Source organism: Aotus nancymaae, unplaced genomic scaffold (genome assembly GCF_030222135.1).
Source record: "Aotus nancymaae isolate 86718 unplaced genomic scaffold, 86718_ANA_hifiasm-v0.15.2.pri h1tg000057l, whole genome shotgun sequence".
NCBI lineage: Eukaryota > Metazoa > Chordata > Mammalia > Primates > Aotidae > Aotus > Aotus nancymaae.
In genome coordinates, this window is record NW_026988471.1 from 3,019,395 (window position 1) to 3,033,056 (window position 13,662).

At 43.9% G+C, this 13,662-nt stretch overlaps 2 protein-coding genes across 2 annotated transcripts in view; both read left to right on the plus strand.

The window, feature by feature from the left end:
• Positions 1–8,947, plus strand: part of ALLC (allantoicase) — a 55,287-nt gene extending 46,340 nt beyond the window's left edge. Inside the window, 6 exon segments of the mRNA XM_012441979.3 lie at positions 2,082–2,225; positions 2,626–2,646; positions 2,649–2,695; positions 3,707–3,818; positions 7,884–8,038; positions 8,734–8,947. Of these exon segments, the coding sequence (XP_012297402.2) occupies positions 2,082–2,225; positions 2,626–2,646; positions 2,649–2,695; positions 3,707–3,818; positions 7,884–8,038; positions 8,734–8,940 (686 nt within the window). The 3' untranslated portion in view covers positions 8,941–8,947.
• A 1,352-nt stretch (positions 8,948–10,299) lies between these two features.
• DCDC2C (doublecortin domain containing 2C) overlaps positions 10,300–13,662 on the plus strand; it is a 146,072-nt gene continuing 142,709 nt past the window's right edge. Inside the window, exon 1 of the mRNA XM_064363825.1 lies at positions 10,300–10,754. Coding sequence (XP_064219895.1) covers positions 10,468–10,754 — 287 coding nt within the window. The 5' untranslated portion in view covers positions 10,300–10,467. The remainder of the gene's footprint in view (positions 10,755–13,662) is intronic.

Genomic DNA, 13,662 nt, shown 5'->3' on the forward strand with positions numbered 1-13,662 from the left:
ATGTTTACTAATATTAATTACTCACCGAAATCATCTGATCTAAAAACAAGTCATTTACTTACAAGGATGGGCAAAACTTACAAGAGATTCAGGCCTTTCCCCACTTGTTAATTTAACATACACTATGAAATAACGACTTTGAGCTAGAGACTGGGCATTGGCCATGTAATTCTTTTCCTGGCAATGTGTAGGGCAGAGCCAACAGAGTGTAAGCTTCATGAAGAAAGGGCCATGGGTCCAGATCATCATTTTTATACACCTGACACTTAGCACAGCATGGGGAACAGAGGAGAAGCTCAATAACTATCTGTTGTTAGCTTTAATTGACAGAGTTCTTGTCCTTATGAAGTGAATAACCCAATGGGAGACAGATAAAAAACATAACTGCAAAATAGTGATACACATCATAACAAAAGTATTTTGGTAGAGTCATAAACATTTCTATTTTACTATTTCTGACCCACCAAAATAGCAACTTTATATGTCCAACCCAATTTGTATAGGATTCATGAGTCAAGGGAAGGTCTAAAATAGTATCTGACTGGAAGCTCTGCTTTTCTGGGTTGAATATGAAGGGTCCCTAAGCACATACAAGCTCTTTCCTAATTGGTCAGTGTTGACTGCCTGAAGAGGAGAGAGGGGCAGTATCTATATGCAGATTTCACGCCCCGACTCTTACGGCATCTTTAACTCCTCCATGAGGATTCTGCCTGGGATCCAGGTGTAAAGGGAAAGGAAGCAGGGGAATACCAGGCTGGTGTCACAGGGACACACTGGGTGAGAATGGGTTGGTTTAAATGAGATGTCCTCAGAGAATGAAGAGTAATTTCTGGGATCCCTTGACAGTTTTGATTAAATACAAGTTTGGATATTAACTCTGTAAAGAAAAACCTTATTTTTTAAAATGTGAAATCGACTTTACTTTCAACAGATGAATATCTTCTATACCATTAAAGCCAATTATAACATTTAATGAACCAGAATGGCAGTGATATTACTCTCACAGTCTAGCTCCTGCTGAATTACTCCCGCTAGGATATTTTCTAGGGTTTTATGCCAATGAAGTTTGGTTTTATTTGTTGTAAACCGCAAGACTTCCATTGTTTTGCCAAAAAGTTTTTCAGATCACTCATTTTCACTAAATTCGTAAAATAAAAACATGTAGGGCTTGTTTTAGAAAAATGTTTTGCTTAAATTAATTTTCTATGTTAAAAAAGCTTGGCTTCCACCTTCTAGGAATTAATATTCAAAGAAACAAAACATTCATTCTACTAGAATCTAATGCTGTGAGTTGATCTTGGTAGCGCTTTGCTGCTCTGCAGACCTAATTTCAGGCTGCTGTGGTTCTCAGCAGCAATTTGATTTTGTGAATATTATCTTTTGTATTCTCAATTGCATTGCTAAGCAGTGTGGTGTTGTAAATATAAAAACAGAAGGTTCTCTTGTCTGAGTCTGTGGGAGTCAGCAATGCTCATTTCTAGCACCAAACATTATGTGTATGGTAAATTTCCAAAATGCTGTTTGACTTGGAGTTGTTCATTTAATTAAAAAAAACTTCAATGCCTACTATATGCCTGGACCTCTTCTAGGTAGAAATGATACAAGAGTCGTACAGAAGTGAACAACATAGCTAACTGGTCTGGCCTGCAAGGATTTTGCATTCTGGGTTTGGGAGACTGATTTTAGCAGGAACTTAAAAAGATAACTTCAGACTGTGATTAGAGCTCTGGAGTAAATAAGCAAAGGGATATGATAACATGTAACCTGGGGAGTCAGGCAGTGGCCGGATGGAGCAGGGAGGAGGTACCTTCAGCGGATGAGAGGGAAGGCTTTTCTGAGGCCATGGCCTTAAGGTGAGGAACATAAGTAGTCTTTTGGAAAGCGGAGAAAGTTGTTCTGGCACAGGGTAATGTCAAGTGCAAAGGCTCTGGGGCAGTGGGCTTGTTGTACTTAAGAAACAGCAGGCAGGTGTGGCCAAATCCTACCAAGGGAGGAGACTAGAGAAGACAGGAGGGCCTGCAGTTTATGACACACAAGCAACCATTTTTATAAACAATAACTAAGGCACCTTTCCTTTCCAGACGGTGGAATTGCACGGCTTAGAGTATTCGGTACTGGACAAAAAGACTGGACTGCAACTGACCCCAAAGAACCTGAAGACCTAGCGGCCATCGCCTGTGTAGGATTTAGTAATGCTAATTTTGGGCACCCAAACAATATAATAGGTAAGAAGATATTCTCAGAGCTGGCTTATTTAGGAAGTCTGGCTACCAGCAATAAATACCCCAATATGGTCAGAATATTTTAAAAGGAAAGGCATATCTCAAAGCATTGGAGGAGATGAGATTAATCTTCCATGTGTATGATTTGATGTTTTTACAACATGAAATAAGTCAATATTAGCAACTTTTCTTCCTAATTTTGGCCTAAGTAGCTGCTTTAAAAGGAAAAGTAAAATTTAACTAACCCTATGATTGTTTGTGAATTTATGGAAACATTCACTTTAGTGAAAATAATATGTAGCAGTGCTCAGGTGCGTAAGATCTGTAATATAATTACAGCAATGTATTCCTCCTCACACTTAAAATCATGCAGCTTACCATTCAACAGTGTTATTTTCTGTAGGAGTTGGCAGGGCAAAGTCTATGGTGGCTGGGAAACTGCAGGAAGGCTGGACAGGCCACTGATATTAGAAGTAAGAAGTTAAACACAACTGTGATTTTTCTACAAAGTATTTTTGGAACTTCTTTTTCGTTTAAATAAACGTTTGCTTATTTTAGAAACCTCATACGCATTGTTCTAAACGCTAATTACTGTGATCTACATTTTCCAAATTTCCTCCTGTTTTCATGATAATATCAGGGCAGAGACTCAGAAGGCCAAACGTACTGGTCACTGTCAGATACTCCAATGCATTTTTGGAACATTCCTCTGTTTCTTCAATAAAGAAACAAAAGGAGCTGCAATTTAATAATACAAAAGTTATGAATAAATGTGTTGGGAGATCTGGGGAAGAGCCACTGGTTTAGTAATGTTTAGTATCTGTGAATCTCAGGATTACACCACTTATATAAACATGTGACAAACAGAGCGCTCTAGAGTTCATACGGTTGTTTAATTTGGCCAGTAACTGATTCAAGATAGAGAAACCAAGATGAAGTGAAACAAAGCAAGACGATGCCTTTCAGTTTGCAAGTCCCACGGAACACTTGGTCAGAAAAGTGCCTTCCCCTTCCTAAGTTGGATTCCATGTCACCTGATGCTTTAAGATATCAATGAACAAACTCTCTGTTCTCAAAACTAAGGTTTGGATGCACATCACGTATCAGTATAGGTTTGACCAACAAAATATGTACCTTGAAAGGTCAAAACAAACTAATTAGAAGACCTATGGGCTGGATTAGATAAAGATCCCTGCAGGTATAACATTTTGCAGGGATCTGTAATTGACATAGAAAATCATATCAGAAATTTAGAAAAACTTATCTGGGATCCAATGAACTCACAAATTGGCATGAGACATTTAAGGAATGATAGCAAAGAGACAATTTACATGAAAGTCATTTATACATCTGGTCACAGGAAACATTCTTCTATAGTAGGAAATAAAAGAAACACGTCAACCTTTTTCACTTGTTGGTTTTCCGGACTGGTTTCTTGAATGGCTTCAAGTTCGTTTACCATTTTCTTCTTTTCCAAATTCCAGAATGATGGGAATGGCATTCTCTTGGTTCCGGGTTGTGAATGGGCAGTTTTCTGATTGGCACATCCTGGAGTAATAAGGCAAATTGAAATTGACACAAAATTCTAAAGACTGCGTTCTATGGAAGTGAAACTGAGGACACTGGGCTCTCAGTGTGGAATCCCCACTTAAGCTGTATAATTTTGAGCATGCTACTTTAACTCTCAGAACTCTATCATCTATCTATCTTTGTTTTTTTTGAGATGGAGTTTCACTCTTGTTACCCAGGCTGGAGTGCAATGGCGCGATCTTGGCTCACTGCAACCTCCGCATCCTGGGTTCAGGCAATTCTCCTGCCTCAGCCTCCTGAGTAGCTGGGATTACAGACACGCGCCACCATGCCCAGCTAATTTTTTTGTATTTTTAGTAGAGACGGGGTTTCACCATGTTGACCAGGATGGTCTCGATCTCTTGACCTTGTGATCCACTCGCCTTGGCCTCCCAAAGTGCTGGGATTACAGGCGTGAGCCACCGCACCTGGCCCCATCTATCTATCTATCTATCTATCTATCTATCTATCTATCTATCGTTTATTTATTGAGATGGAGTCTTGCTGTGTCTCCCAGGCTGGAGTGCAGTGGTACCATCTCAGCTCACTGCAACCTCCACCTCCCAGGTCCAAATGATTCTCCTGCCTCAATCTCCCAAGTAGCTGGGATTACAGGCACCCAACACCACATCCAGCTAATTTTTATATTTTTAGTAGAGATGGGGTTTTGTCATGTTGGTCAGGCTGGTCTCGAACTCCTGACCTCAGGTGATTCACCTGCTGCAGCCTCCCAAAGTGCTGGGATTACAGGTCTGAGCCACCGTGCCCAGTCCTTACTTACTTATTTTTGAGACAGAATCTCATTCTGTTGCCCAGGCTGGAGTGCAGGGGAGCACCACTTATGAAAACATATGGTGCAATTTTGGCTCGCTATAACCTCTGCCTCCTGTGTTCAAGTGATTGTTCCTGCCTCAGCCTCTTGAGTACCTGGGATTACAACCACGCCTGGCTAATTTGTGTATTTTCAGTAGAGACGGGGTTTCACCATGTTGACCAGGCTGGTCTCGAGCTCCCGACCTCAGCTGATACAACCGCCTTGGCCTCCCAAAGTGGTGGGATTACAGGTGTTAGTCACCACGCCCAGCCAATGCTTTGAACTTTAGTAACCCCTCTATAAAATTCACAGTTTGGCTGGATGATCCCCAATGTCATACAAGATTCAATGACACTGTCCGGCTCTTTACTAGGCTCTGCATCCCCCTCGGAGAGAGCCTGTGAGAAGCACAGGGATGGCAGGCACCATTTTATAGGGAAGGGTCCTAAGCAGATTGACCGGGGGAGGGGAGTGACTATTTCTTCCCCAGGCTTCACTTTTAAGGCAGTGATTTACACATTTTTTAAAACTGTGCTCTTCTATTTGTAAAAAAAAAAAAATACTTGGACAAACAACCGTGATATTCTATGTTTACTTTCTTATGAAATACATTATGTGTATTAATAAGAAAATTCAGAAGTTGCCACACTTTTATAATTGTTATGTGAGATTTTATAAGTACTGGATTGAGTATTCCACATTAGCCATCTTTGAATAAGTTGTGGCAGTTTATATTCATGTTTTGGGTGAGTGGTTTTTCAATGCCTTGGGAATCATTGTGATTTTACTCAATTGTTAACCATGATATCAAGTTTAAGGTTAGGCTCATCATCAACAGTAGTGTCTATAGTTAATCTTAGTAATTTTAATTTATTTTAACTTATTTAAAAAAGACTTCTTTTTATCTATTTTTTCTTTTAATTATTATTTTAGGTTTAAAGGTAAATGTGCAGGTTTGTTATATAGGTAAACTTGTGTCATGGGGGTTTGATGTACAGATTATTTTATCACCTAGGTATCAAGTATAGTACCCAGTAGGTAATTTTTTTCTGATTTCCCTTCTCCCACCCTGCACCTTCAAGTAGGCCCCAGTGTCCATGTGCCCATGTGTTCCCATTATTTGGCATCCACTTATGAAAACACGTGGTACTTGGTTTTCTGTTCCTCTGTTAGTTGGCTAAGAATAATGGTCTCCAGCTGCATCCATGTTACTGTGAAGGATATTATCTCTTCTATTTTATGGCTGTAAAGTATTCCATGTTGTGTATGTATCATGTTTTCTTTAGCCAGTCTACAAGTGATGGACGTTTAGGTTGACTCCATGTCTTTGCTATTGTAAACAGTGCTGCAGTGAACATACACGTGCATGTGTCTTTATGGTGGAGTGATTTGTGTTCCTTTGGGTAGACACCAAATAATGGGATTGCTGAGTCAAATGGTAATTCTGTTTTTAGTTCTTTGAGGAATCGCTACACCACTTTCCATGTGGCTGAACCAATTTAAACTCCCACCAGCAGTTTATACCTGTTCTCTTTTTTCACAGCCTTGCCAGCATGTTATTTTTTGATTTTTTTGTAACAGCCATTCTGACTGGTGTGAGACGGTATCTCACAGTGGTTTTGATTTGCATTTCTCCAGTGATTAGCGATGTCAGGCATTTTTTCATGTGCTTGTTGCCTGTGTATGTGTCTTCTTTTGAAAAGCATCTGTTTATGTCCTTGGTCCATTTTTTAATGGGGTTATTTTTGGTTGGAAATTTGTTTAAATTCCTTATAGATTCTGGATATTAGACCTTTGTCAGAAGCAGAGGTAGAAAACATTTTCTCCCATTATGTAGGTCGTCTGTTGATGGTTTATGTTGCTGTGCAGAAGCTCCTTAGTTTACTTAGATCCCATTTGTCATTTTCTTTTTGCTTTTGTTGCAATTGCTTTTGGCATCTTCATCATGAAATCTTTGCCAGTTCCTGTGTCCAGAATGGTATTTCCTAAGTTATCTTCCAGGGTGCTTATAGTTTTGGGTTTTACATTTAAGCCTGTAATCCATCTTGAGTTGATTTTTGTATATGGTATAAGGAAGGGGTCCTGTTTCAATCTTTTGCATATGGCTAGCCAGTTATCCCAACACCTTTCCCCACTGCCTGTTTTTTTAAGACTGCATTTTAGACCTGGTTATGTGGCCATGTTTTTTTCTTTTCAATGTGGCTGCCTGAGGGTCAGGTGAAATGGCAGCTCTGCTATTTTCTTGTTCATACATGCTTGCATTTTTTGTGGTATGTTTAATCCACAGTTCTCTGCATGAATGGTTTAAAATAACTTGTTTATTTTTGTGAGGGATGCTTTAGTTAAAACTAAACAGTAAATCCACTTAAGCAGGTAACCAGAATTGCAACAGGTCATGAAGCTACCACTGTCAATCACTCAGGATACCTCTGGAACAATATGCTGACTATCATGGAAATCAGGAAGCATGGTGGTATCCACTTATAGCAATATAGTGAGTTATATCAAATACACAAAGCTTAATATATACACACACACGTATGTATATCAAATAGAAATAGCATCCCTAATGTTCTCTACTTGCATCCTTTGTGTCTGTATGTACCCCAGGGGCATATTCAGCCATCCTGGAGACCACTGTTTTAAGAGATGGGCCACAAAGGGGGCATGTGAGCCATTGCCTCCTCTTGTCCAGGGTTCTTGATTAGCAGCTCTTCTCTGTGGGTCTTAAAGTCTCAAAGAGCCCCAATAGAAGCGTTCTTCATAAAGAGAGGGGGACCTTCCCCCCAGGGTCCTCTAACTCCACTGAGCACATGATTCCTATGGTATTCCAAAGACAGAAGACTCTCAGGAGTGTATACTCTCACCTGAAGATGATTCAGAAATTCCCAAATACATGTGTGTGACTGATGCCCAGCACTAGCTGACATACAACTCAGTATTTCCTTTTGATCATCATGTTAAAAAATATGATATCATAGGAAAATATTTTCCATCTTCATAATAATTTCAGATGAGCCACACAACAGTCTGCAAGTCATTAAATCTGCAATTGAGGAAGCTTATCAAATACATTCAGATTTCAAAGTAAGAACACTATGCATGCAAACTGAAAGGCACCAGCCCCTTCACATATGGTGACTGATTCTGATTGTTCTGAAAAGGAAGTGTCTATTTCATGAGGCAATCTGAGCATCACAAACTGGTTTGTTCCTTCTCTCACGTCTTCATACCTCTGCTTTTGCTGGGTTTTTCATTCTTATTACAAGGGCAGAAAGTCACTCTGTGTTTTGCTGCAACAGGCAATGCTCCTGACAGCTGTGAAGTGGATGGGTGCATCCTGGCAACTCAGGAAGAAGAAGACATGATCAAGCAAAAGTGGATTCTCCTGGCCCACAAGTGGAAACCTCTGCTTCTGGTGACCAAGCTTCGTGTGGTGCTGGTGGGAGCCAGCACTCAGACTGGGCTATTTCCCTAAGATTCTCTTTTGAAGGATTAGGATACAACTCCAAGGTTTCTTCTCAGTTTAATGGTAAAATGAATGAGGTTGTAAAACCCATATCTGCTAACTTAAATAAGAAGAAAGTCTCCATTTCTCTCCACTTTTGTATTTCTAGTCAAATTTTGTTAGAACGAGACTGTTAAGTGCTCAGAATGCATACCTGGAAACTTTGTAGAAGGGGTGACTGGCACATTTAAAGCAATCGTGGAGTGTCCACCTGCAGGATGGACACTCTGAAATATTTCACAAGTGTCTTCTTTGATTTAGAACGAGGGTCAGGCTGGAGGTGAGAGCTGCTCCCATGTAAAGACAGGAAATAATCTCGAGGAGAGACCAAGATAATCTCCTTTCATTTTCTTACAATTTGCTTATGTATAATCAACTATAAGAGATACTTGATGGGCATTTAGGTTGCCCATCGGCTGTTTATTGGGGCCTGATTATTCATGTATTATTTGGGCAACCTGTCCCTACTACCAGATTTTCATGGAAAGCCCAATTATCATCAGTGAATCACTTATTTTAAAGCCCAAGTCCAAGGCAAAGGTTTGCCCTGGGTGTGGGGTCATTTGGCCACACATGCCCTCTTAACAGACTGGGATCCCTTGCATCTGCTTGCTTTTCAGCTGTCCCCCAACCAAAGTCACCTGTTCGACAGCCTGACCCTGGAGCTCCAAGATGTTATCACTCACGCCAGGCTCATCATTGTCCCCGACGGGGGAGTGAGCCGCCTTCGGCTCAGGGGCTTCCCCAGCTCCATCTGCCTCCTGAGGCCCTGGGAGAAGCCCATGATGAAGTTCTCGGTGAACGTGGGCCTCAGAGCAAACCCTTAACACACACAAAGCCCTGGTGTCGGATACATGGCAGTAATTTCCCGGTCATAGGCTTCTTGTCAAGTGTGTTCAACACCTGGTGATTTAATAAAGTGGTCATCGCACAAATTGATCTCTGCATTTAATGCTGATATGAGGCATTTGGTAGGTTACATACTGGCTGTGGCTGCGAATGGTAGGTGGTCTCTGAGGAATTACTTTCTTTTGGACACTGTAAGATATTGATATTCACATATAAGATGTTGATATTGATAATATCAGTATTCCATACCTTCAGTGTGGACTTCCAGCAGGCACATGTAGCCTACTGTCTTTGAAACTTTGTCAAGCTCATCAAAACCACTGGGAAAATTTATTTCTAGAATCACTTGAGTGATTTCTAGGATCACTCAGGAGGACTGGTCTATCTTTACCCAGAATAGGAACGATTTTTCCAAAGACCACCTCTCACTTTGAATCATTCTTAACTCAAATGAGGCTGTGTTCTGAGTGGGACACGCCTGACACCACATGCCAGCGGCTGCAGCGGCTGCTCCTCACAGGCTCCCAGTGGCTCTGCACAGCTCCTCCTCGGGTGGAGAAGCTCAAATTCCCCACCTGGGCCAGGAGTCCTAGAAGGTTCTGGGGCTGAACTGGTCAAATTCAACCTAAGATCAAAGACACAGAGGCTCAAAAATGTGAAGAGGCTCCCAGCACCCATCAAGTGCTGATTGTCTAGACAGCCTTGGTCCCTCCCTCCCTCCCCGCCTCTCTAAGGCTTCTGCAGAGGAGGGCAGCAAGTGTAGCAGGAGGGCTCTGGGCGCTCAGCACAATCACTCTGACCTCCTCCTTTTCTTTTCCTGAGCTCTGCCACCAGGACACTCACCTGCCCAGGGCTCCCTGTTACCCCCTCAACTGCCCGGGGTTCCCCATTACCCCTCATCTGTCTGGGCTCCCCATTACCCCCTCACCTGCCTGGGCTCCCCATAACCCCCTCACCTGCCCAGGGTTCCCTGTTACCCCTCACCTGCCTGGAGTTCCCCGTCACCCCTCATCTGTCCGGGCTCCCCATAACCCTCTCACCTGCCAGGGCTCCCCGTTACCGCCTCACCTGCCAGGGCTCCCCGTTGTCTCACGTGCCCGGGCTCCCCATTAACCCCTCACGTGCCCGGGCTCCCCGTTACCCCCTCACCTGCCCGGGCTCCCCGTTACCCCCCTCACTTGCCCGGGTTCCCCGTTACCCCTCAGCTACCCGGGCTCCCCGTTACCCCTCAGCTACCCGGGCTCCCCGTTACCCCCCTCAGCTGCCTGGGCTCCCAGAGTTACCCCTCTCCTGCCCCGGCGCCGCGCCCCTCGCCCTGGCGGTCACAATCGCCCGGGGTCACGTCACCATGCAGCCCCCGCCCGGCAGCCCCGTCCGTCTCAGTCCCGCGCCCGCGGCTGGAGCGACCTCCGGTCCGCGGTGCCTGGGCCTGGGCGCGGCTCTGCAGGCGTCTCTGCCCGCGTTGCCGCCTCTCGGCCCCCGCGAGTGAGGAGCGGGGCGCGGCCATGGGCACCCGCGGGCCCCCCGCGCTGCTGGACACCACGCCCGCCAAGACCATCGTGGTGTACCGCAACGGGGACCCGTTCTACCCGGGCAGGAGGTTCGTGCTGTCGCGGCGCCGCGCCGCCACTTTCGAGGCGCTGCTGGAGCAGCTCACGGAGCAGGTGGACGTCCCGTCCGGCGTGCGCCGCCTCTTCACGGCCACGCGGGGGCGCCCGGTGCTGGCGCTGGACGCGCTGCAGGCGGGCGGCAAGTACGTGGCGGCGGGTCGCGAGCGCTTCCAGGAGCTGCAGTAAGTGCGCCCCGCGGCCTCTAGGGCCTGAGCGTGGTCAGGGCCGTGCTCCCCAGGTGTGCTCCCCAGGCACCCTCCCGGCTCGGGCGCCCCTCTTCCTGCGTGGATCCGGTGCCGCCCGCAACGGGCCGCCCCGGGGCCACGTGGTTTCCTGGGGGCGAAGCCTGGGCAGCCCGGACCCCAGGGTTCCGGCAGGGCGGGCTCTGGCCGGCAGCGAATCAGGAGGCGAGACCGGCCAGGAGGGCGTGGGGCAGAAACACTGGGGAGGGGTGTGGAGAGGGGCCTAAGGGAGGGTGTGGGGAGGGCGTGGGGAGGGGCGTGGGAGACGTGGGGGCACGGCGTGGGAATGGGGCGGCTTGGGCAGTTCCCATTTGAAATCGCTCAGGGTGGTCGCTCTAACTCTATGTTCATCACTTCTTGGTCCTGCGTGCATTTTCAAGCTTGCCTTTAATGAAAATACTGTCCTTCCACGGTTTGTGTCTGTAATCCCGTTACTGAAGCCTGTGTCTGCCTTTTGTGATCTCAGCTGCTTTTCTCTCCTGGTCCTCTGTTTCCTTGCAGGTTTACTTGTAGTTTGACTCCGAACTACTCCTTTTGTATAGCTTTATGTGGGGACATTCTTCAAGGGCTTAGGTAAAAGTGAGATTCTCCGGAGAGGATTTCCATTTTCTTCTTTCAAATGCCAGGAGTGCTCCTAGTTCAGAAATCCTCTGAATTAAATCAGCAGCTTGATAGAATTCGGCTGTGAACCCATCTGGACCTGGGCTTTTTTTGGGTGGTAGGCTCTTAATTGCTGCCTCGACTTCAGATCTTGTTATTGGTCTATTCAGGGTTTCGACTTCTTCCTGGTTTAGGCTTGGGAGGAGGCAAGTGTCCAGGAATTTATCCATTTCTTCCAGGTTTCCTAGTTTATGTGCATAGAGTTGTTTGTAATAATCTCTGATGATGGTTTGAATTTCTGTGGAATCTGTGGTGATATCCCCTTTATCGTTTTTTATTGCATCTATTTGGTTATTCTCCCTTTTCTTTTTTATTAATCTGGCTAGTGGTCTATTTTGTTGATCTTTTCAAAAAACCAGCTCCTGGAGTTATTGATTTTTTGAAGGGTTTTTTGTGTCTCTATCTCCTTCAGTTCTGCTTTGATCTTAGTTATTTCTTGTTTTCTGCTAGGTTTTGAGTTTTTTTGATCTTGCTTCTCTAGCTCTTTCAATTTTGACAATAGGCTGTCAATTTTAGATCTCTCCTTGCTTCTCACGTGGGCACTTATTGCTATATATTTTCCTCTAGAGACTGCTTTAAATGTGTCCCAGAGATTCTGGTATGTGGTGTCTTCGTTCTCGTTGGTTTTGAAGAACATCTTTATTTCTGCCTTCATTTCATTGTTTATCCAGTCAACATTCAAGAGAAAGTTGTTCAGTTTCCATGAAGCTGTGCGGTTCTGGGTTGGTTTCTGAATTCTGAATTCTAACTTGATTGCACTGTGGTCTGAGAGACTGTTATGGTTTCCATTCTTTTGCATTTGCCGAGGAGTGATTTACTTCCAATTATGTGGTCAATTTTAGAGTAGGTGTGATGTGGTGCTGAGAAGAATGTATGTTCTGTGGATTTAGGGTGGAGACTTATGTAAATATCTATTAGGTTTGCTTGGTCCAGGTCTGAGTTCAAGTCCTGGATATCCTTGTTAATTTTCTGTCTCGTTGATCTGTCTAACATTGACAATGGGGTGTTAAAGTCTCCCACTACCAGACATACAAAGAGGAGCTGGTACCATTCCTTCTGAAACTATTCCAAATAATCCAAAAAGAGGGAATCCTTCCCAAATCATTTTATGAGACCAACATCATCCTGATACCCAAACCTGGCAGAGACTCAACAAGAAAAGAAAACTATAGGCCAATATCCATGACATAGATGCAAAAATCTTCAATAAAATACTGGCAAGCCGATTGCAACAGCACATCAAAAAGCTTATCCACCATGATCAAGTAGGATTCATCCCGGGGATGCAAGGCTGGTTCAACATACGCAAGTCTATAAATGTAATTCACCACATAAACAGAACCAAAGACAAAAACCACATGATTATCTCAATTGATGCAGAGAAGGCCTTTGACAAAATTCAACGCCCTTTTATGCTAAAAACCCTCAATAAACTAGGTATTGACAGAACGTATCTCAAAATAATAAAAGCTATTTATGACAAACCAACAGCCAATATTATACTGAATGGGCAAAAACTGGAAGCATTCCCTTTGAAATCTGGCACTAGACAAGGATGCCCTCTCTTACCACTCCTATTCAATATAGTACTGGAAGTTCTAGCCAGAGCAATCAGGCAAGAAAAAGAAATAAAGGGTATTCAAATAGGAAAGGAGGAAGTCAAATTGTCTCTATTTGCAGATGACATGATTGCATATCTAGAAGACCCCATCGTCTCAGCCCAAAATCTCCTGAAACTGATAAGCAACTTCAGCAAAGTCTCAGGATACAAAATCAATGTGCAAAAATCACAAGCATTCCTATACACCAATAACAGACTTAAAGAGAGCCAGATCAAGAATGAACTGCCATTCACAATTGCTACAAAGAGAATAAAATACCTAGGAATACAACTAACAAGGAAAGTAAAGGACCTCTTCACGGAGAACTACAAACCACTGCTCAATGAAATAAGAGAGGACACAAACAGATGGAGAAACATTCCATGTTCATGGTTAGGAAGAATCAATATCGTGAAAATGGCCATACTGCCCAAAGTAATTTACAGATTCAATGCTATCCCCATCAAGCTACCAATGACCTTCTTCACAGAACTGGAAAAAACCACCTTAAACTTCATATGGAACCAAAAGAGAGCCCACATAGCCAAGTCAATTCTAAGCAAAAAGAACAAAGCGGGAGGCATCAC